The sequence below is a fragment of the Panthera uncia genome, chromosome F1, assembly GCF_023721935.1.
Source record: "Panthera uncia isolate 11264 chromosome F1, Puncia_PCG_1.0, whole genome shotgun sequence".
Taxonomy (NCBI): domain Eukaryota; kingdom Metazoa; phylum Chordata; class Mammalia; order Carnivora; family Felidae; genus Panthera; species Panthera uncia.
Window position 1 is genome coordinate 26508395 of NC_064813.1, and position 24895 is coordinate 26533289.

A 24895-nucleotide genomic window follows, 5' to 3' on the forward strand; every position below is an offset into this window, starting at 1 on the left:
AAATGTATTTGAACTGTTAAGGAACTGAATAATAAAGTGTGCCTATGCCTATCACTCATCTTTAGAAACAGAACATTTCTATTAACTTTGACATCTCTAACCCTTCCAGATCCATAAACCTTCCCCCCTCGCCAAAGATAACCATTTACATGTTTTTTTTTTAGCTTTACCAACTCTTCATGCATTCAGAAACACCTTAATTTTTTGAGATTAATTTTATTATTAATAGTTTTACTGAAATATAACTGATATATATTAAAGCATACACATTTAAAGTATCTAATTTGATGTTCTGATATAAGTAAACACTTATGAAACTATCACCATAATCAAGACAATGAACATATGTATCACCTGCCGCGCCCCCCCCCCCTCCCCCGGCCAAGAGATTCCTCACACCCTTCTGTAACACTTTTCCTCTCACCACACCCATCCTACCCCTAGACAATCATGGACCTTTCTGTCATTATATAGTAGTTTGCATTTTCCAGAGTTTCAGGTAAACAAAACCATATAGAGTATGTACTCTCTTTTGGTCTGGCTTCTTTCACTCAGTGTAATTATTTTTTTTTATTTATTTTTTTTTTTATTTTTGGGACAGAGAGAGACAAAGCATGAACGGGGGAGGGGCAGAGAGAGAGGGAGACACAGAATCGGAAACAGGCTCCAGGCTCCGAGCTGTCAGCCCAGAGCCTGACGCGGGGCTCGAACCCACGGACCGCGAGACCGTGACCTGGCTGAAGTCGGACGCTTAACCGACTGCGCCACCCAGGCGCCCCTCAGTGTAATTATTTTGAGATGCATCCATACTTTCCATATATCAATGTTTATTCCTTTTTATTGCTGAGTAGTATGCCATTGTATGGATATACTATAATTGTTTATCCATTCACCTAACTGAAAGATATGAGTTGTTTCCAGTTTTAGGCTGTTATGAATAAAGCTGCTACAAAACATTTGTGTGCACATCTTTTTTTTAAAAAAAGGATTTTATGTATGTATGTATGTATGTATGTATTTAAAAGTAAGCTCAACACCCAAACTCATGACTCCAAGATCAAGAGCTGAATGCTCTACCAACTGAGGCAAGCAGGAGCCCCTTGTATACACATCTTTATATGAAAATATGCTTGCAATCTGCCTTGGGTAAATACCTATGAGTGTAATGGCTAGATTATATGGTAGATGAAGGTTTAATTTTTAAGAAACTGCCAAATTGTTTCCCAATATGGTTGTATTATTTGATATTCCAATAGCAGCGCATGAGATGTCAGAGCTTTTGTTCCTCCAGCATTTAGTGTGTCATCATTCTAATAAGTATATATTATCTCATTATGGTTTTAATTTGTATTTCCCTATGACTGATGATATTGAACATCCATTTACGTTTACTTGCTACTTATCCATCTTTGTGTGTTTGGTCAGATTTCTTGCCCACTTTTAGTTTACGTCATTTGTTTTCTTATATTTGAGTACTGGAGTTCTTTACACGTTTTGAATACAAATCCTCTGTCAGATATATTTTGTAAATATTTTCTCTTAGTCTGTTGCTTTTCTTTTCATTCTCTTAATATTGTCTTCTGAAGAGAAGTCTTAAATTTTGATGAAGTGCTTTTGGTTTTACTTGTTAGATCTCTGCATAAACCAGCCATCAGGATGTTTTCCTGTATCTTCTTCAAAAATGTGTAGTTTTTGGTTTCATTTAGGTATACTTAAAATTAATTTTTGTATATGATGTGGAGTTCTAATGTTTTTCTTTTGCAGTTGGAAGCCAATTGCTCCAGTGTCATTTATTGAAAAGACTATCCTTTCTAAGCTGAACTGTCCTTACATCTTTATTAAAAATTAGTTGTACTTAAATCTTTACATCTGTCTTTACATCTTTATTGAAAATTAGTGCACAGGGGCGCCTGGGTGGCTCAGTAGGTTGAGCATCGATTTCAGCTTAGGTCATGATCCCAGGGTCATGGGATTGAGCCCCGTGTCGGGCTCCACACTGAGCATGGTACCTACTTAAGATTCTCATTCTCTCTCTCTCTCTCCCCCTCTGCCCCTCTCCCCTACTCACACACTCTCCCTCCCTAAAAAATAAAGAAAAAAAAATTTATTTAATTAAAAAAAAAAAGAAAATCATTTGTCCATGTATTCATTGGTCTATTTTTGGACATTTTATTCAGTTTCATTCATCTACTTGCCTATCTTGACACTAATACCACACTGTTCTGATTACAGTAGTTTTAATAAGTTTGATAGGAAGTAGTCTCAATCTTTCAACTTAGTTGTTCTAAAGTTTTTATGGTTATTCTTGGTCCTTTGTATTTCCATATAAATTTTTACATTTGCTAACCAGTTATACATACATAATAAATATAAAGACCTATTGAGATTTTGAGCTGGATTGTGTTTTATCTATGGATCTATTCAGGAAGAAATGATACCTTAGAAATATTGGGTTTTCTAACCCATGAAAATGGTATATCTCTCATGCATTTGTCTTCTTTATTTCTCTTAGCAATGTTTTAGTTTTCAATGTAAAGATGCTGTACATCTTGTGTCAGATTTATCCCTATATATTTCTATTTTAATTATAAACAGCATTTAAAAATTTGATTTCTAATTATTCTTGATTATATATATATATACACAAATATATGCAATTTATTTTATATGTTCATCTAATATTCTGCAACCATGCTAAACTCACTTATTAGTTCTAGTAGCTATTCTAATAACTCACTGCATTTTTCTACACAGGTTATCATGTCATCAGCAAAAACCCCACCAGTTTTAGTTCTTTGTTTAAATCTGAATGCCTTTTATTTCTTTTTCCTACCCTCCTGCACTGGCTAGAATCTCTAGTACAATTTTGAATAAAAGTGGTTAGATTGAATCTCCTTTTTTGTCCCTAGTTAGGGAGAAGGCATACAGTGTTTCATCATTAAGTATAATATTAGTTGTAGGTTTTTGCCTTTTATTAGGATAAGGAAGCTTTTTTTGTTATGGATTTCCATTCCACTGTGGTCAGAGAACATATGCTCTATGACTTAAATCCTTTTAAGTTTATTGAAACTGGTTTTATGACACAGAATATATCATTTAAATGTTCTGGTATAACTACTGTGTAGACATCATTTAATAAATTTTTTTTAGAAATTTTTTTAGAACCTTGGCATTTTGGATGAAGATATGCAGTACCTGAGCATACCCGAATCCTCCACCACATATCACGAAATAAAAACCTCATCTTAATCGTTTAAGGAGACCCGGAAGTTAGGATGTCAATAAAAATAAACAAGAGAAGGAGCACAGAATAAGAAGAGAAAGGTGAGAAGACATTATAATTCATCATGAAGTGAGATGTGGCATTTAATATTTTAAAAACGAAATAACAATAGTAACAACTACTTTTAAACTTTGGCTGGCATATATTTTTTTAAGTAATGAAACTAGAATTTTACCAGCTAAATAGATTATGTTGATTACTAAACAGACAAAACCAGCTGGCCAGACAACTGGAAGAAAATACGAACCTGAGCAGCTCCCAAAGGGGGAACACGTAAACGCTTCATAGCTTTTTGTCTGTCACCATCTTCAAGTTCATTAGTCACTACAGCCTAGAAAGACACATTAAATTTTGACACAGGTTATACTAATCTTGAGTAATACATAAATAATTCTGAACCATTTATACATATGGTATTCTGATAACCTCTTGGTGACTATATACTGAATAAAAAGCAAAACAAAAAAATCATGAATAAGATTATATTCAAAGCCAGCAAGTAATTACAAAAAGGGAACAGAGATGAGGAATTATTTCATTAAAAATAAGACATTAATTTTATTGAAAATATATGGCACACAAATGAAATTACTATACCTCAGTTTCAGAGATGAGCTGGTTGATTTTCTTGCACGTATAAAAAGGCGCCACTTCTACATGAGCCACTCGCCAATCTGCTCCACGAGATGTTTCCAGGATCTTGTCATGCTTTTTGAGGATTTTTCGAAACCCTGTAAAATTCAGATTCTACAGAAAGAAATGAGAAAAACTACTGTAATTTCCACCACCATAAAAGGAAAACAATAAGCACTATGCATTGATGAGCTGACTGAGGACTGAGTACTGAGAGAAATGGCAATGCTTTCATACAAGCATTTACTACTAAAAAGATAAGACTCTTCTTTCTTATTCCATCTGTTTATTTCAAGGTAGTATCATCAGTAATGGTAGTACCATCAGTAATAAAAGAAACCTTGAACTATGAATCCTAGTATTTCTATTTCAAGTAAATTAATAAAAGTCTTAAACTCAAAACATCTTTATTTCCATTTTCTTATGTACAATATTCTCAAAAAGGCTAGTTGGTATTATTTTGTTTCATGATCAAAAGAAGACTGTCAGAAAAATGTTTGGATTTATCATACATTGACTACATTTCTTAGTTTTGTTTTCCGAAGGACTGGCATAGCTATGTTTTTTACCTCTAATGTGCAACCATTTATGAACAAGCATGGAAAAATGGAAAATCATCTATTTCTTTTAACTTTCATTTTACTTCCATCCATTCTCAGTTTGGGGATGGGAGTGTGAAGAGAGTCAGTAGAAGTGATCACATACATAGGGTTTCACTGATGGTGGGTGAGAGCTTGCACTCTTTCTCCATTTCCACAATATCAAAATAGTATACTTTTTTACATTCTCAAATTGTTGTTTTTTTGATCAACATGCAAGAAAAAGCAAGAAACCGGCTTTTCACGGTTCTTTAAACCAGAGGCTTCCAAATTTGTTGATCACATAGTCCTATCAGTAAAAAAATTGAATACTGACTCCAAATTAGACTTTGCATGCTTCCTAGTTTGTATATAATTTTTTTTCTCATACTTTAATAAATCATCTTAAACTTTCCTTGGGGTGCATACACCATGAATTAAAGACTGCTTTCAATTTTCCTTTCTCCTCACTCTCAATATAAATATATTCTTACAGAATAGCCAGCCTCAAAGAACAGAGAATGGATCAGAACTTTTATAATTAATGATTATTTTTGTTTTCCCAAACTTTTTTTTTTAATGTTTATTTGTTTTTGATAGGGGGGGGAGAGAGAGAGAGAATGAGGGAGCATGAGTGGGGGAGGGCACAGAGAGATAGGGAGACACAGAATCCAAAGTAGGCTCCAGACTCTGGGCTGTCCGCACAGAGCCCAATGTGGGGCTCAAACTCACAAACCATGAGTTTATGACCTGAGCTTAACCAGCTGAGCCATCCAGGCGCCCCAAGGAGCTTTTTATAATGACCCCACACAAAAGCTGGTGGGAAAGTTAGTAAAACAAAATTTAAGAGGGGTATTTCCCTGTAACACACAAGCATAATCAATGAAACATGAAATGTTAATGTTTTATAGCATTATAAGAAAGAATACATTTTTGTTTCTTTTTAAATACAAATTATAATGCTATAGATAAATTTCAAAGGAAAATAATTTCTCATGATATGCTTTACTATTCTTCTTTGAATGATAAAATATTAAATTATCAAAGAAGAACACAGAATTATGAAAGAGATGGAAATAAGTACATGCATTAACAGCTTAGATTACTGCAGATATGAGACTATAATGTCTTCTTATTTTAAAACTCCCAATTTACCCCTAGAATACTTTTGTTGTATAATCTTGAGTTTTCATCCTGTGATGATTCTAACCACAGATTATTAGTACTAATCACAATAAAATGGAAAAAGAATAGTACGTAAAGTCACTAAATTTAGAGATTAGAGAAGCTTTTGCCTACTGAAATGTTTATTATTGAACAAATCATCTGTTTTTCTATAAATCTGTTATAGAGTCAACTATGTAAACAAATCTGTAAAGAATTAGAAATTAATAAATGCCTTCAATTTCCATAATTTAATGTACATGGTAGTAAGGCTTTACAGATTGGATTTTAAAAATAGTCATATATCCTAATTGCATAGATATTCAGTCTCTATATATATTTGCTGTGACCTAATTTCTTTTCTCTCACAAGAATTCTTTTCTACTTAAAAAAAAAACCCTTTATTTTAATTCTCATGTAGTTAATATACAGTGTTACATTAGTCTCAGGTGTACAATATAGTGATTCAGTAATTCCATAAAGATTTTTTTTATCACAGAGTCATATTGCAGGCTGCAGATAATAAAATTGGAAGGATTGTTAGTTGTAAATTGAAAAGTCAGTATCTTTTATAATATTATTAGTGTTAGTTTCAGGAAAGTTAACTGTCTAATTGCCTTTGTGGAAATTTTGCTATAGGTTTGGAGGAATATAAAGCTCTTACATAGCCAGCGGTGGTTGGGTAAACATACACAATTTCTTATTTCTATTCACCACTACCACAGATGCCTCTAAAAACAGGAAGCAAACCATTAGGAAGCAAGCTGTGAGTGAATATAGTGAATGTTGTACAAAAAGTTTTCAAAAACTGATCTTCAAAAACAGAAATCTTTTCACAAATCTTTTTGATGTTTATTTTTGAGAAAGAGTGAGTGAGAGAGAGAGAGAGAGCGCGCGCAGAGTGGGAGCGGGGGAGGGGCAGAGAGAAAGGGAGACAGAATCTGAAGCAGGCTCCAGGCTCCGAGCTGTCAGCACAGAGCATGATGTGAGGCTCGAAAGCACGAATCATGAGATCATGACCTGAGCCGAAGTCAGACGGTTAACTAAGCCACCCAGGCGCCCCCAAAATAGAAACCTTGTTACACTATTTTGCTACCTTTGATATGTGGTTTTTAGCCAATAAGAACAACTGAAATCACATTAAGAACCTAAAAAATAATGACATGCTAAAGATTTCCCTTTTTGGATTGGCCCGTTAGTATAGTTCACGGTTAATTCCAAATTTCTCAATTATTTGAAGATTCCATTCTCCAGGGTAAAAACTGAAGTACCTGATAGTTCTGCAGCAGGATAAGACTGAGGTAGAACTCGCTGAAGGCCAGTTTAAGGTCTTTAATATTCCTATGTTGGACACGTTCCTCGTGGGACAAGTGGAAGACTGGCTTTCTGCGTTGTCGCAGTGTAGTAACGCCAGTGCTCTCTTTCTGTGCATCCAGTGATGACTGAAGCTCATTCTGAAGTGTAGCAAACCTGCGCTGAGCCTCCGCAAGCTTCTCTGTTAAAAAAAAAAAGAAAGAAAGAAAAAAAAAAGAATTTCAAAACATCAAGATAAAAAACCTGGTAAAGTTCTCACTGACTTCTGAATTTTTAGTATTTATTCCAGTTTGTTTCCCTAAAATTTCTAGGGAAAAAAATGTTACATGTAATATTTAGAACTGGATAGGAAAAAAATGTTTTGGTGTAACATTTCATCCTATCATTCTATCCCACGTTTCCCTCCCTGTAAAACCTCAAGTGTACCCTTTGTTTTTACAGATGAAGATACAGAATTTAAAAAGCCGTGAAAAGTGAGAATGCAAAATGGTACAGCCACATTATAATCTGGAAAACAGTTTGTCCATTCTCGAAAAGTGAAACATAGAGTTAGTTACCTTAAGATGCAGCAATTTCACTCCTAGGTATATACCCAAGAGAACTGAAAACATACGTTCACACAAAAACTTGTACATATACATGAATATGTATTCACAATAGTAAAAAAAAAAACCTGGAAAAATAGTAAAAAAAAAAAAACCCTAAATGTACATTAACCAATGAAAGGATAAGTGAAACACACACACACACACACACACACACACACACACACACACACACACAGGAAATATTATTCAGTCATAAAAAAGAATGAAGTACTGATACATGCTACAACATGAATGAAACTTGAAGAAACCATGGTAAGTTAAAGAAACCAGACACAAAATGCTACATGTTATCTTATTCCATTTATATGAAATGTCCAGAACAGGCAAACCCAGATACAGATTAGTGATTGCTAGGGTCTAGGGGGTTGGAAGAATGGGGAATGACTGCTAATGGGCATAGGGTCTTTCGGGGATGATGAACATGTTCTGGAATTATATAATGGTGATGGTTGTACAACCTCGTGAATATTCATGATTTGAATCTCTCTCCTCAGGAATACCTCAGTCTCTTTTAATCGCTTATGTGAGTAGTCAGGCTTCCTTGGGATAATCTCCCATTTTTTTTTTTTAATGTTGATTTATTTTGAGATAGTGCGTGCACATATGTGTAAGCAGAGGAGGGGCAGAGAGGGAGGGAGACATAGAATCTGAAGCAGGCTCCAGACTCCAAGCTGTCAGCACAGAGCCCGACATGGGGCTCAAACTCATGAACCACAAGATCATGACCTGAGCTAAAGTCGCACAGTTAACCAACTGAACCACCCAGGTGCCCCAATAATCTCCCGTTCTTAGTCAACTGATTTGGGACCCTGAATACAGCTGCAAAATCCCTTCAGAGCAACACCTACATAGATGTTTGACTGAATAACTGGGAAAAGATAGAGAATACATGAGGAGGATGGAATCTCAGAGGCCTCCTTAGAATTATGCTATCTCTGGACTGATGCAAATTTCTAGAGACTCCAAATGCCACTTGGTCCAGCAGTCAAATGGAGATTTATAGTGTTCAGGTTTAACTCACAGTGGACCCAGATGGTCCATGAACTCACACTATGATTACTTTCTCAGTTCTAGAATGTATAACTGGAATAGAAACATCAGGCCACTTGTACAAATCTCACATTGACTCTGACCCAGGGATAAGGGCCATTATTGTCGGAAGGACTAGTGGAAGTTCCAAGAACTTCTCCCTATCAAGATAATAATCAAGAAGCAAAAACACATTCCTAGGGGAACTCCAGAGCTTAGTGCCACAACCAGAGACTTGAAAGATACAGGGATGTTGATATCTATCATTCCCCATTTAATTCATCTATTTAGTCTGTGCAGAAGTTGTATGGATCTTGAAGAATGACTGTGGATCACGGCAAATGTAATCAAGTGCTCATTCCGATGTCAGCTGCCATTCTAGATGTGGTATCATCACTGGAGCAAATCAACACAGCCTCTAGCACCTGGTATGCAGCTATGCACCTAATAATACAGCTTCTTATCTGGCAGCAGATGCCAGCATTGTCTGAGCCCCAGAAATGGCATCATTCCCCATAAGTACCGGTCAGCCACCTAGTGGCAGGTTGAATGCAACTGGATGCAGGGGGCAGATCTGTCCTCTCTGGAATAAATGTATTCTTGATATGGTTGTGCCTTCCCTGCTCATAACATTTCTGGCTAGCACCACTATTACCTGGAATGTCTTATCCATTTTCATGGTATACTACACAGCTTTGTTTCTGATCAAAAAACTCATTTCACAGCAAAGGTAGTAAAACAATAAGCATATCCATGGAATATAATGGTCCTACCACATACCCAGAAATTGCTAGCTCAAAGAAAGACTTAAAATGAGAGACAAAACTCTTGAAGAATAGGGTTCTGCCTTATAGCATTAAGACCATTATATTGGTGTTTTCGCAAACACAGTCAAAATACAGAGTCTACGAATCAAGGAATGGAAGTGGGAGTGGCTCCTTTCACTACTATACTAAAAATTCACTCACCCAATTTTTGCTTCCCAGTCTGCAACTTGAGCTCTGTCTATTGGTTAGTTCTCAAGAAGAAATGCTTCTTTCAGAGGAATACAACAACAGTTACACTGAATTGGAAGATGAGAAACACCTGGCCATTTGGGGCTCATCATACTACTGAACCAGTAGGCAAAGAAGTTGTTTACTGATTAGTGATTGATCCCAATGACCAAGGGGAAAGTGAATTGTTGATATACAATAGGAGCAGGGAGGATTGTGTCCATAACCCAGGAGACTCTTTGGAATATATCCTAGTATTTCCATGACAAGTAATAAAAATTAATGGGAGGCCACAGACATCAAAGAAAAGAATTATTGACGATTCAGACCCATTAGGAATTGAAATCTGGGTCATTCTATCCACTAAAGAACCCTAGTCAGTTGGGCTTCTGGCTGAAGGCAAAGGGTAGCGGACAAGGCAAAATCATAGATACAAACTATGGCCTCTTGACTTCACGCTCTTTTACATAGTTTGTATTTTCCTCTTTTTGTTGCATTCTGGGTAATTGCTTCAGCTCTATGTTCAAGTGTATAAATTCTCTTTTTTTAAATTTTTTTTAACATTTATTTTTTAAGAGGCAGAGAGAGAGCATGACCAGGGGAAGGGCAGAGAGAGAGGGAGTCACAGAATCTGAAGCAGGCTTCAAGCTCTGAGCTGTCAGCACACAGCCTGACAGGGGGCTCGAACTCATAAGCAGTGAGATCATGACCTGAGCTGAAGTCGGACGCTTAACTGACTGAGCCATCCAGGCGCTCCTATAAATTCTCTCTTAATCTCTACCTAATTTACAGGTTTAACTGGTTAAGATATTAATTTCAGTGATTATATTTTAATTATTAAAAGTCCTAATTGGTTATTTTAAAAAGTCAATTTTGATCGTTTCTTCTTTGTTCATGGTTTTGATATTCTTCTATGTCTTTAGCCATACTAAGCATATTGTTTTATTTTGTATCTAATTAATTTTGCATATTTTATGCTGCATCTTACTGTTTTGTAGTTGAGAGGTTTTCAGGATTTCTTCCTAATCATCCATATTGTAAGAAAAAGAACTATTTACCTATTTTCAAATCTCCAACTGAAAAGGCAAAATGAATCTCAAATTTCTTATTAAAGCCAAGCATTTCCACTGCAAAGTTGTTTATCTTACTATCCTTCTGATCAAAAACAATATAGAACTTTTTGGTTCTTTCTTGGTTCACTGTGCACTTAATGATTCAGTAATTTTTTCGTGATGCTTCTAGATCAAAAGATACATATAACACTTCTGTTTTATTAACAACTTAAATATTTATGCCCTAACCAGTAAAAAGCCATATGAAAAAACAGTATACACAAATACATACACAATATATAATGAAAGAATGTGAGACAAGGTCAACTATAAATTACTTGGCTGATTAAAAATCTTAGGTAACTTGTAAGACCCAAAAGCCAGAAAATCGTAAGTATATGAATGATCAACTTTTACTGTTAAAAGACTGATACACGAATTTGCTATCTGTTTACCATCCTTAGCCACAAATGTCAATACATAAATTTTGTAATTATTTACATCTTTCATCATATGGATATTAAAAATGAAAGTAGTCCAAAAAATGGAAAGAAAGAAGAACTGTTACTTCCTGCATGCCAGCAATGTCATGAAACAAATGCCTCCCCATCTGGCAAACTCCTCACTCATTTTACAAGGCTAACCTCAAATATTATTTTCTACATAAAGTCTTTCTTGCCTAACAACTCTCAGCTACAACTTGAAACTCCCGCTACAGGGCTCTCATTAGACCACAAACATGCATACAAAGCACACTGAACATATAATTCTTTGTTTATATGTTTGTTTCATTAACCGTGAGCTCTCTAAGGCCAATGCTTCTCTCTTGAGAGCAAAAAAAATCTTCATGTTTTAATGGTGAGCAGTTTTCTAATAGCTTTTTCAGATATACTTTACACAGCATAGAATTCATCGATGGTAAGCATAGTTTGGTGATTTTTAGTAAATCTGTGGAGTTGCGCAATCATCAACACCATTCAATTTTAGAACATTTCCAACATCCCATACACTTCTGTCATGGCCACTGGCTGTCATTCCTCATTCCCACCCCTAGCCCCAAGTAACCACTGATCTGCTTTCTGTTTCTATAAACTTGTCTTTTCTGAAGGAAATTCCTTTACTTTTATAAAGGAATCATACGATGTGTTGTCTTTTGCATCTGTCTGGATTCTTAACATAATGACTTTGATGTTCATCCACAGGAGTTTGTTCTTTTTATTGTGAATTATATTTTGTTGGGTGGATATACCACATTTTGTTTAAATATGCATGTTGATGGACAATTGTTTCTATTTTTTTACTATATAAATTATGCTATTAATATTCACATATAAATTTTTGTGTGGACTATCATCATCATCTTTATATTATAAGAGCTTGCATACAGTAGGCTCAATCAATGTTTGTTGACTGAGTGAATGAATGAATATGTAGGAAAAACTCTCTAGTAATCCAAGTGCCTATAGAGAAATAGAGGAATAATAAATGCCAGGGGTATTTTGCAGTTTTTGAACCAGTGATTCTCTTCCTTAAGGGGAAATGGAAGAGCACATAAAGGAAAATCCTTGTTTGGAAGTAGGGGAATATAAAGCATATTTCAAAAAAGAATTCAATATTACCATAGTTACAGTGTTATACTTAGAAAAAGGGTTTAATACTTATCAATAGGTTTAAAAAGGATGAGAAACACTGCTTTTGACAAGTGTCCAAATCTATTTTTCAATGACACCACAGTTTTCTAGAGTCAGGGCTCCAAAAAGTTCAAATATATGGGACAGCACAGAATTTGGGAAAAGGTATATATGTACACAAAAATGTACTTTGGCCTATGAATTAAACTCTACAAATATACTTAAGAAATAAAAATGAATATTTCTAAGTAATTTTATAAATACTGATAAAAATAGCCTATCTTGGCAATAAATTCCAATCTCTACACATTCCAGTAAATCCAGTGACTGAATGAGAACAGATTATTTTAAGAATACATGCTTAATGCCATAAGCTCTCAGATAATAAAATATTTGATAAAAATTTCCAATAACCATTCAAAACTTTCAAAGCACCTATATGTCCCTTAAAGACATTAGGGACATTAGGGTTAACGAGATCTTATTTTTATTTATTTATTTATTTGTTTGTTTGTTTGTTTGTTTATTTTGAAAGATAGAGAGTACAGAGTACATCTGAGCTGTCAGAGCAGAGTCCAATGTGGGCTTGATTTCGCGAACCATGAGATCATGACTTGAGGTGAAATCAAGAGTTGGACGCTCAACGGACTGAGCTACCCAGGGACCCCAACAAGGTATTTTTTTTAGTTTTCACCAGATTTATATATATTTTACTTTTAGAGAAAAGTTATTTCAGAACTATAAACTATCTTAATAACAAAGCTATTATAGTTATGCAACTCAAGAATAATTGTTGATAAAACAACGTTAGTGTTTTAGAATACTTTGATTTTTTTGTATACTTATCTTGCAATGTTATGATCTTGCTAATTCAATTTATGGATGTCAGTATTATTTGAAATACAAAATTTGTAAGACGGCTGACCCATCCTAGATGATTCAGGGTAGTTAATTGTTATATTACATGACATTTTTGTGCTTTTATCTGGAATTCTTATTACCTGAGATTGTTACACCTCAAATACTGAAGTCTAAAATTTCCATGTGTCTAAAACAACTCCAGCCTCAGCAGACTATCTGTTATACTCCTCAATCCCAAATATGTCATGTACTTTGATTTCACAATGCATCTGGATAGGTGTTTCCCTGGAACACTGCACTCCAACTCCTCTCCGACTGTTATCCTCAATATGCTACTCCAAGAGCATGTGGAGATGCCTACGCATTTTCAAGGATGCAATTTAAATTTTACTTCTTGTGTAGGCTTTTCCTCAATCCCTCTCTTTTCCTCTAAGCAAAGTCAATGGTTCTTCATGTCACTTTCCACAGTACTTTGCAAAATTTGAAAATACCAAGTATCATATTGTACATAAAAGAAATAGTACAGTTGACCAATACACACAACAGCTATTCTACTATTCCATTCTACTATTTCTTCTCATGTATCTTTTAATTTTTATTTTAAAGTTTATTTATTTTCAGAGAGACAGAGACAGCATGAGTGGTGGAGGGGCAGAGAGAGAGGGAAAGTGAGAATCCCAAGCAGGTTCCACGCTGCCAGCGCTGAGTCCGATGCAGGGCTTGAACTCACGAAACCATGAGATCATGACCTGAGGTGAAATCAAGAGTCAGATGCTTAACGGACTGAGCTACCCAGGTGCCCATATATATTTCTTAAATACCCGAGATGACCCCTCGTATTTTAATTCCCTGACCCATGTGTAGAGTTGCAACCCACAGTTTAAAAAAAACATTACTTTTGATGACAATCGGCTTTTTTATTAAGATGCCATCCGGCAACTGTGTTACTCCATGACCATGGACATTGCCCATCTTCTCAGTCTTAGAAAGAAAGAAATGATATGACAGAAGAGAAGGACAGTGGATATGTGGATAGTACATAAATAATTTCCAACTTCTCCCCACCTCCCCATTCTTTAATAGCTCTGAAGTAAATGATTCTGTTGAAATGAACTCAAGAGAATCATGATGTAGGAAAAAATAATAGGACAATGGGAATTTTAAACAATATCACAGACCCATGATCACGCTAATTAATATATACTTAATCCATGTCTTTACACATATGCAAGCAAACACATACACACATATCAGTCATTAAGCCATAACTTAGCTATGTGGGTACTAGATACATATGATCACTTGTAAAATGAATATTTACTATTTCAGTGAAAGACATACTTATGTTTTATTACACACATTCAGTGGCATAATAATATACAATGCTTCAAATTCAGTAAGAATAAAGAAAAATAGACCTAATAGGATTACAGGAATAACTGTAATAGGAATAGTTCTGAGTAACTATTATCCAATTGGTCTTGCATATATATGAAGCCTGAAAATATTCTATAGCCAAGAAATAAATCTGTTTCTAATGCCATAATTTTCATACTTCTGAATAACACTACTGTAATTTCATTCCTTCCCTCCTACCTTTCCCACCTCCCTCCCTCTTTTTTGGTAAAGAACAGAAAAGCTCATAAAATTGCTGTGAATTCAGAATAATTGAAGCCAAAAAATTAGGACAGGTCAGAAAAAACAGACTGTTTAGAAACAAAGGAAGAAGCCCTTAGCTATTTAAAACATTCCAACTGGGGCGCCTGGGTAGCTCAGTAGGTTAAGTGTCTGACTCTTGATTTCGGCTCAGGTCATGATTTCATGGTTTCGTGAGTTCAAGCCCTGTGTTGAGCTCTGAGCCGACAGGCGGAGCCTGCTTGGGATGCTCTCTCTCTCCCCCCCCCCCCCCCCGCCCCCCCCCCCCCCCGGGTCTTATAGCACTCTCTCTCAAAATAAATAAACATTTTTTAAAAAGGCTTGCCTGTTTTAATAATGGAATATTAAAAGCAACAGACACATTCTAACATTTTGTTTTTATGTAGGCACATAAAAACATGGCTTGGAAGGTAAGTATTTTGAATGGAGAGAGAAAGCAAACTGGTTCAAAGAGAAAGGTATTGTAACATGAAGTCATTAATATTACCAATGGAAAAGGATATTACTGATCACCACAAAAAAAGATCTCTGACACTATCGCCTCTAGAATTGATGCCATTTTTAGTACTAAAAGAGACCTAGGAGACTTCAGTAATTAGTAATGTTATCACCAAAAAGGAGCCTTCCTTTAAAAAAACTTCCCTCTCCTCCCACAGTCTAAAAGATTTTATATATTAATATAAATAAAATAAAGAGCAATACAATGACTTACATGACTGACATCAAACTATTGTCAATTGTTTCTAACTCATTACATGTGGAACCCTAGAGGACTGGGAATGAATTTGCTCATCTTACAAGGTACATAGAGGCCTAAGAAGGTTAAATGGTAAACTTCTTCTAAAAAAATAGTAAGGTTCAGAAATCCAAAACATAACTGGTAGGTAACAGAACTGGTATGAAAATAAATATGTACATTTTAGTAGTATTCATTCTATGTTTTGTTTGGCTTTTATAGCATTTTTTGGGGGGTACTTAAAAGCTTCAGTCAAGACTATATCTCACTTGAAAGTGACCATTATTAGCTGACCATTAAATAATCTGTGAGATATAAGTGGTGGAGGTAGGTTTATACACTAAACTCATCCCTGTTATTTTAGTTATTTATAGTTTTTCTGTGTCCTAGTCTCTGAGGATTGCTGTCTATAAGATAATCTGCCACAGAGCAGGTGGCTAAATAAGGAGGAAAATGATACTGTCTAGAACAAGAGCCAAATTCTATTTCTGTCAATCATGTCTTCATATTACCCATCACTTCCTGACCTGGCAAAAAGTCAGTCTGAAGACTATCAATTTGTACCTCCTCTGTGGTGACATCAAGAGACATGCCCTACTGGTCCTGCCAACACACTAGGAAAAAGGAAGTCATTTAATCACAGCCTCCAAACTTTCAATAGTAGAAAGCCTAAAATTATTTTTGAAAAATAATGAAATTTAAGATACCATTTTTCAAACTAGGGTTATAACTCAATATGGAGTCATAAAAGCAATTGTGTGGATCATAAATTGGCATATTATAAGTCAAAGAGAAATAATTATAGAAAACAATATATACTACACATAGTAAGGATATTATTCCATGAAAAAATATTAATTATTTAAATATACTGCATATACACACATATATAGATGCATACAAACATACATAAAATACACATATCTGACTAGGTATGATGGGTCACATGTGTATACAGTTTTTACTACAACTTAACACGCAGTATATATATCTCTTATTAACAGTAGATATTTTTTTTTCTTTGTATACTAACAAGCATTATCTACTCTTTGTGATCTCAATAATCCACATAGAACTGGGCTCAGAGATCTTTCCAAAAAAAATCACAGGAAAAAAAAAAAGCTAATAAACTTGGCCTTTATATTTTTCATTTACAGGCATAGGTCATATCCTATAGCCTTTTCTCAGTCTAAACACTCTTTCCCCTGCAAATGCCTTCCTCCTAGCTTCCTCTTCCTCATTCTTCATTACATGGCTGCCCTCTCCTTCTCTGTCTACACTGCTAGTTCCTCTTTCACTCCTACTCCTAATTATGGAAATTATCTCTGTTCTTGCACATTGCAATTGTTCTGTACATTTTCCCCTTGCTGAAAATCTATCCACTGCACAGTTTCAAATAATATTGCCATTTTGTCTCTGCATTCTAGGTACTTACAGTGTAGTGCAAAGGACATGCTATGCCCTTTCATGGCTCTGTGTCTCTGCATAAACTGCTCTCTTTGCCTAGGAAGTCTAGCCATAAGGGAGAGGTGAGGAGAACTAAGGCATTTGCTTCCTTTTTTGTTTCTTTTTTGCTAAAAGGCAGTGACTTGCTAAGGAGATTAAACCAGTTAAAAGGAAAATCAACGATGCGTTTATTTACTAATTCTTAGAAGAAATAATTACTGGTGCAAGGTCTTGAGGAGCTAAAATTTAATCAGTAGTTGCAGAGATTTGCCATGGACTAAAGAGGGATATCTTTTCTAAAAAGATTGGAGGGAAATAAATCAGGGTAAGAATGTGAACAAGTATTTGGGGGGAGGGGTGGCCTAGATCTGCATAAGTATTATACACCAACAGGAGCTGAAGGCCTTTATTTTTATTTGTAAGGAAGGAGTATAGTATAATGAGCATGATGGAGAAGATGGTGGGGTCAGAAAATTCAAGACAATGGAGTTGGGTCCAGAAAAATATTTTGGAGCATGGAAAAGGGCACTGATTAGGACCTGTGGGTAGCTTTGAAGACACAGTTAAGAATGTAACAGTGAATTTACACTGGTTCAAACTTGTTCTGGTATGTGATTTTTTCCCCCAGCTATCCTAAGCACCCAGGGAATAGGCATGGAGAAGGAAAGGCTGGATTGGTTCACAGTTGGAATTTTGCTAGGCAGAAGCAGTACAAAGCAATGAGGGTAAAGGATTTAAAAAGCACAAGGGACAACACGGTTAAGATGACTAACAGAGAGGGAAGTAATTCTGGGAGGGGTCTTGTCAACTGGAATAGATGAAGGAGTCAAGAAACTTGAGCTCTGTGAGACAGAAAAACAGAAGTTAAAGGACTAGGGGAGTAAACATATATAAAAAACAGAATTTTAAAGGGTCAGATATAAATAAATAGAAGTTCTAGTATTTCCTCCTCAACTCCAATAGCATCTTGTAGATGCCACTCTGGAGACAATGCTCTAGAGAGATAGAAATGAGTATTCCATACAATGGAAAGACAAAAGAAATGTAATTAATAAGCAGGAACTGCTTATTTAGCTTATTTAGCTGTAATTTAGCTTTGAGATGATAAAATCAAATTTCTGAGTCTTTAAAGCTTTAGCCTGGACTTGAGCGAAGCTCTACAAAGTACTGGTTCACAAGGAGGTTCCCAAATCCTTGCAACTGCAAAAGAATCTAGGCAATGACCATATTAGGCTTAAATACTGAAGCACCAGATGCATTCCTACCTTAGCTATAGAAAACATCCCAAAATGCAGTATAGGAAGGAAAACAAGCCACCATTTTAAAATAATGATCAGAAGGTTAAATAAACAATGACATGCAGAGTTTCTCTTTCCGTAACAGCAGAAATTCTATTGTATGTTGTACCAAAAAACTACTCACCTGAATAAAATGTGTTGATTTTGGCAAGTTCCTTTTCACAGGTTTGGAAAAATTTTTCTTCAAACTTGGCAAAATACCTCTTTACTGTGTCCTCATCTGTAACTGAAAGCAAGGAAAACATTTAAATTTAATGACCAAAGGTCAATTAAGAAAGCTAGGGAAAGGGTGCCTGGGTAGCTCAGCGGGCTAAGCATCTGACTCTTGATTTCAGCTCATATCTTGATCTCAGGGTCATGAGTTTAAGCCCCTCACTGGACTCCATGTTGGGCGTGAAGCCTATTGGGAAAACACAAACACAAAAACAAAAACAAAAACCAGGCACCTGGGTGGCTCAGTCGGTTAAGCGTCTGACTCTTGATTTCAGCGCAGGCTATGATCCCAAGGTCCCTGGGATTGAGCCCCGAGTTGGGCTCTGCCCTAGCAGGGAACAGAGTCTGCTTGGGATTCTCTCTCCCTCTCTCTCTCTGCCCCTCCCCCACTTGTATAAGCTCTGTCTCTCTTGGTTTTGGCTCAGGTCATGGTCTCACAGTTTCATGAGTTTGAACCCCGCATCAGGCTCCACGCTGGCACTATGGAGCCTGCTTGGGATTCTTTCTCTCTCCCTCTCTCTCTGCTCCTTCCCCACTTGCGCTGTCTCTGTCTCTCTCAAAATAAATAAATAAATAAACTTTAAAACATAAATAAACTTAAAAAAATACGTTAGGGAAATAAAATTTAAACTTACTACTTTCTTAGTATTCAAAATGACAACAATGAATTGTGAACCATATTAAGAAAAGACTACTAAAAGGCCTCTTTATAGGAATGCAGCCATTTTTTAACTGGATGAGACTCTAAATCTCCACTATGATAAATTTACAGTGGTGGAGAAAATAAGTGTTCTAAGACTTGGGGACAGGAAGACACTACTGGAGACAGAGGTGATCAAGGAAGAGTCAAGGTGTTGGGAGTTGAAAATGAATAGGATTCAGCAAAAGTAAATATTTCAGGGAATAAAAAAAGGAACAAAAATGAAGACATGAATATGTAATATGTTCCTGGAAAAAAAAAATGAATCAATTGTTCCTACTATATTAAATTGCTATCAACTCATTTTCACTTAGCTGCACCAGCATAGAAAAATGTAGACTGATGGTTATAAATTAGATATTTTAAGGCTACAGATGCTGGGTATGAACATAAGTGGGTTGAGCAAATGGGTGACTGTGCAAGTATAGTGATAAATGGCAACAGACATCTTCAGGATAAGGAGTGGTATGCATTCTGGCAAGTGAGAGCATATGTCCATCTAGCTAGTTGCTGCCCTGTGGCAATAGGTGGTTAAGGTTGTCAGATCTTCCAATTTTCAGGAGAAGTCATAAAATCTAGATATTTTAAAAACACAGTATAGGCCAATCAATATATGTCTCTGCAGGCTGGGTCCACTTTGTGAGTTCTATCATATAGCTATTAATTTACTGAATATCGTAAGTACAGACATATGTACTGTCTTCAGGAAACCCACCTCCCCAAGCCTAAATGGGTATGTTTCTTGCCCAAGTGAGATTTGACTAGACTCCAGATGCTAATTATAATACAGAACTATCCTATTTCTGGATCTCTCGGGCATCCTAAGCTTAAAATGTCTAGGAAAAAGTATAGATTCTTTTATGTCCCTCAGATGTTTCAAATCTTAGTGCAATCCCCAAAACCCTTAAACAATTCAACTATCCAGGAATAAGAGAAAATGGTATTTCCTTGAGTAATATGCAACACCTACATATATACTATTTCTTTGTATCAGAGATACTTTAAACAAAAACAAAAGTTTAAAGTGAAGTTGTAGGGGTGCCAGAGTGGTTCAGTCAATTAAGCATCCGACTTCAACTCAAGTCATGGTCTCGCAGTTCTTGAGTTCAAACTGTGCATCAGGCTCTGTGCTGACAGCTCAGAGCCTGGAGACTGCTTCAGATTCTGTGTCTCCCTCTTTCTCTGCCCCTCTCGCACGCTGTCTCTCTCAAAAATAAACATTAAAAATTTTTTTTAATTAAAAAAAATGAAGTTCTAATAAGCATGTCAAATCTATTCATTTAATTTGAGTAACGCAAATGTGAAAAAAAATACCACTACACAAAACCTTGAGTTTTATTTGTATATCTACTTCTTTATTTCTTATGCTTTAGAACTTAATAGATAATGCAGGATTCTACCGATTTTGCAGGGAAGAAAGGATGGCCACTCTTAACTTCCTCATGTAAGCTCAATAATTTAGGTACACTAAAGGCTATAGCTGCCCAAGGCCACTGAGAATTATTTTTTCAAAGTATAAAGCAGGTCAAAGCTTTCTTTCAAGGTGACCTTGAGTTAGAGATGATCCATGGTAACAGATGCTACTCTTATAATAACTTCTAGCTGTAGCTGATTTAAAATAAGAGTTAATTACCTATTTTCTTTTCATTTTTATTTTATTCTTCATTGTATTGTTAGGAAAGAAAACCTAAAACCAAAATATGGGCTTGGTCATACTTACTTTGTTTCCCTATTAACAGAGAGCTTTCATTAACACACATTAACATGAGATGATGGAAATAAAGTTGTTCACCAAAGCGATTTAAATATAGCTTGTTCTAAAAATAATTTTAACATACTAATATTTATATAGAGGTTGCATATTCAGCAACATCAACTATTTAAAATATTACCAAGAACAAAGAAACCAAAAAACCTAAATAAGCCTCATGTATTAAAGTATGTAACATTCTACTCATGAATCAATCTCATATGAATTCATTTCCTCAACTAGAGAGTGTTTTATCTAAAATACCAGCAGTCTCTTATGTAGATTTCTGGTTCCCATATAACTTAATGCCCACAAATTACAAGAGGGTAAGACAAGCTTACAGCAACACTAAAAAGTAATAGCAAAAAAGAGAGAAAAGTAATAGCAAAAAGAGGGAAGAATTATACAAAAAAATAGATTTGCATATACAGATACTTTCCCTTTTTGAAAGTTCAAGTTACACCACTTTACTTTTACATAAAAAGACATAACATCAGTACCTGTTTTTGCTAACTGAAAAGAAACCTGAAGAGGATTTCTGCTTTTACAAAAAAATGTTTTTTAAAGTTTTCAGCATTTGTTTTGCAGCAGGCCATTACAAAGGCAGCCAGCACCCTGGGCAGTGAGAGTGACCCCACAAAGCACCTTCCCCGAGAACTGCACTCAGTATCTCAGCATCAAGCCACCATAGCTTTGAACCATGTCAGTGAGCATCTGTGCCTTATCTTGATTTATTTTGTGCATCTGTGACCAAAGTATATCCTAAGGTATCAGAAAAGCATAAGAGAGGGTATTTTGGGGGCCTGGGAACACTAAAAATTGTTTCTATATTAATTAATGGTAACAGTATCTTCACTATACATCATTTTGGCTTATGAAAGGTTTCATAGGAACAGTCTATTTTGGGGGAAACTTGTACACAGAGATTTAAGATTAAGATAAAGGGAGCATCAAATCAGTGAGGAAAGAATGGACTATATAAAAACAGGGTTGAGCCATCCATTTAAATAAACTCCAAATGGAGTTAAAGAAACAATATTAGAAAATAGCAGAAAAAAATTAAATAACCCTACATGGGGAAAGTTACCCTACACACTACACAAAACAGGCCATAAAGAGAATGATTGACATTCTCACATAATGAAAAATCTCCATTCTACAAGATACCAGAAGCAAAGTTAAAAGACAGGGAAAATGTATCTGCAACATTTAAAATAAAGGATTCACATGCAAAATAGACTTTAAAAATTTCTTACAAATCAGTATTACAAGATATTCCATACGAAAAATGGGTACATTAAAGGAATCCATAGAAAAATACAAATGGCCAATGAACAAAAGAAAGGATGCTTAACAGCCCAGATATCAGATGTTACTTCAAAATAATGAAATATAATTTTTCAACCATCATAATGGAATAAATTTTAAAGTATTTTTTCAGCAATGGTAAAGGTAAATGAACTCTTGCTCCCTGTTGGTGAGAATGTAAATTTGCAAATCCATTTAGGAAGGGCCATCAAAATTTTCAGTGTGTTCAATCCCACATGTAAGAAATATTTCTAAAGGAATCTCTGCACAAAAGGATGTGTGCACAGGGATGTTCATGCAACACTGTTTTTAATAGTAATAAAACAAAGTAACATCCAACAAAAGGGGAACAGATAAATTATAATATCATATAACACTATGCAGCCATTTAAAAAAAATAGACATACATCCTGGTTATGTATGAAAATTGTAAGACACTGCTGATGAAAAATTTAAATAAGAGAATATATACAGCATGATCTCATTTATGAAAAAATATGTGCATAAATCAATATTCATATGTACATTCATAGAAAGAAGACTGGAAGAATGCATAACAAACTGTTAATTGTGGTTATTTCATTTGAAAGAGGAGAAGGTATGAAAGGGAATCTCACATTTCACTATCTATATTCTATCTATATATTGAATTCATTACAATGAGATGTAGCCACGAATGATAAATAAATTACATTGTATAAAGAGTATTATTAACTGGAAGGAAAAAAAGTAACATGCGGCATACAAGTCTTTAAATTATACATAGTAAAATCTAACCAGCACAGCTAGTTGAAAAAAAGTTAACTGTATCAGAATTTAGATGAAAACAGGATGATTAAGCTCTTCACCTCAGTTATGAGAAGTTGGTGGAATGCTGATTTCTAGAATATCAATTTCTATTATGCTTCCTATAACCTATCTGCTGAATAATGTTAGAAATTAATAATCCTAAACTGAAGAAACAGAATTTTAGCGTTCAGAAATCAACTAGCCAGTTTCCCGTTTTAGAGTTGAGAAAATACAGGTGTAGAGAACCTAGATAACACGAGGTTTTTTCCCCCTCCAGTAACAATGTAAATTTTACAGAAACTCACTATATTTTCTTATTATAAAATAAAGAATATAAAAGTGACATCTATTTGTTACTGAAATGTTATGCACTGAACTGTGCAGCCACCCTCTCCTAAAATTTAAATGTTGAATCCCTAATCCCCAATGTGATTGTATTTAAAGTTTATTTATTTTGAGAGAGAGCGCACAAGCAGGGGAAGGGCAGAAAACAAAAGAATCCCAAGCAGGCTCCACACTGTCAGCACAGAGCCCAACGTAGGGCTCGAACTCACAAACTGTGAGATCCTGACCCGAGCCAAAATCAAGAGTCAGACACTTAACCAACTGAGCCACCCAGGTACCTCCTCGATGTGACTGTATTCAGAGGCAGGGCCTCTGAAGAGGTTAATTAAGATGAAATGACATCATAAGGATGGCCTTATTCCAAAAGGGCTGGTGTCCTTATGAGAAGAGAAAGAGACATCAGAAATACCCCTGTATGTGGACACCGAGGAAAGGCAGGTGAAAAGTAGCCAGAAAAGGCCCTCTGCGAGCCATACTAGAAGAGCTTGCACCTGATCTTGCATTTTAATCCTCCAAAACTGTGAGATCATAAAGTTCTACTGATTAAGCCACACAGTCTATGGTATTCTGTTATGACAGCCCAAGCACACTAATACAATGAATTTAACATGTCCTTAATTCAGTAATTAATCTCAAAAGATTAAGCCTACTTTTAAAAAAGGTAGCATAAATAACTACAAATCTTAACAACACATATCAACAATTCTAAGATTAGCATCAACAGGAAAAATCCCTGGAAGACAAAGGGGTGAAAAAAATCCAGAATTGGTCAAGAATGATTCAGAGAACACTGCTGTAGAGAACCCTTTGCTCTGAATTAAATAAATATTAAGTCAGCTATACTAAAGAGACAGGGAGAGAAAATGAGGGACAGATTTCTTTGTCGTTCTATTATGGTCAAAATTTTACCTCAAATTTGGAGATGACAGAAAATTTTTTTCTCATCCACCCCCAAATTAGGAAATTAATAGCAAATGACTCTAAGAGAACTAATCAAGGTAAAACATCCCGACTGCATAGCAACCACCATCAAGTGCTTTTTGCTGCAACTGTCAGGAATATTTTTCTTTTTATACGAGACTTGTCATTCTACTTTCACATGCAGTCTCTCAAAAATCTACTTCTTAAAACCATTATTAATTTCTTCAAATATCTTATATGTTCCATTCAACTTTTTTTTTTTAATTTTTTTTTTTAACGTTTTATTTATTTTTGAGACAGGGAGAGACAGAGCATGAACAGGGGAGGGTCAGAGAGAGGAGAGGGAGACACAGAATCTGAAACAGGCTCCAGGCTCTGAGCTGTCAGCACAGAGCCCGACGCGGGGCTCGAACTCACGGATCGTGAGATCATGACCTGAGCCGAAGTCGGCTGCTTAACCGACTGAGCCACCCAGGTGCCCCCCGTTCAACTTTTTATTACAACTTTCCATGTTCTTAATTTCCAGCTCTATGATACTGAAGGGAGGGATTTTTTTTTTTTTATCTTTTTAGATCTTATGTCCAA

The 24895-nt window shown here is 35.5% G+C and overlaps 1 protein-coding gene across 3 annotated transcripts in view; it reads right to left on the minus strand.

Moving 5' to 3' along the window:
- The window catches only part of XPR1 (xenotropic and polytropic retrovirus receptor 1), a 210217-nt gene that overhangs the window by 63073 nt on the left and 122249 nt on the right, over window positions 1–24895 (minus strand). For all 3 annotated transcript variants that reach the window (XM_049634136.1, XM_049634138.1, XM_049634137.1), the window contains 4 exons: window positions 18409–18510; window positions 6930–7153; window positions 3881–4030; window positions 3531–3614 (listed from right to left, as the gene is read on the minus strand). In XM_049634136.1, the coding sequence (XP_049490093.1) occupies window positions 3531–3614; window positions 3881–4030; window positions 6930–7153; window positions 18409–18510 (560 nt within the window). The remainder of the gene's footprint in view (window positions 1–3530; window positions 3615–3880; window positions 4031–6929; window positions 7154–18408; window positions 18511–24895) is intronic.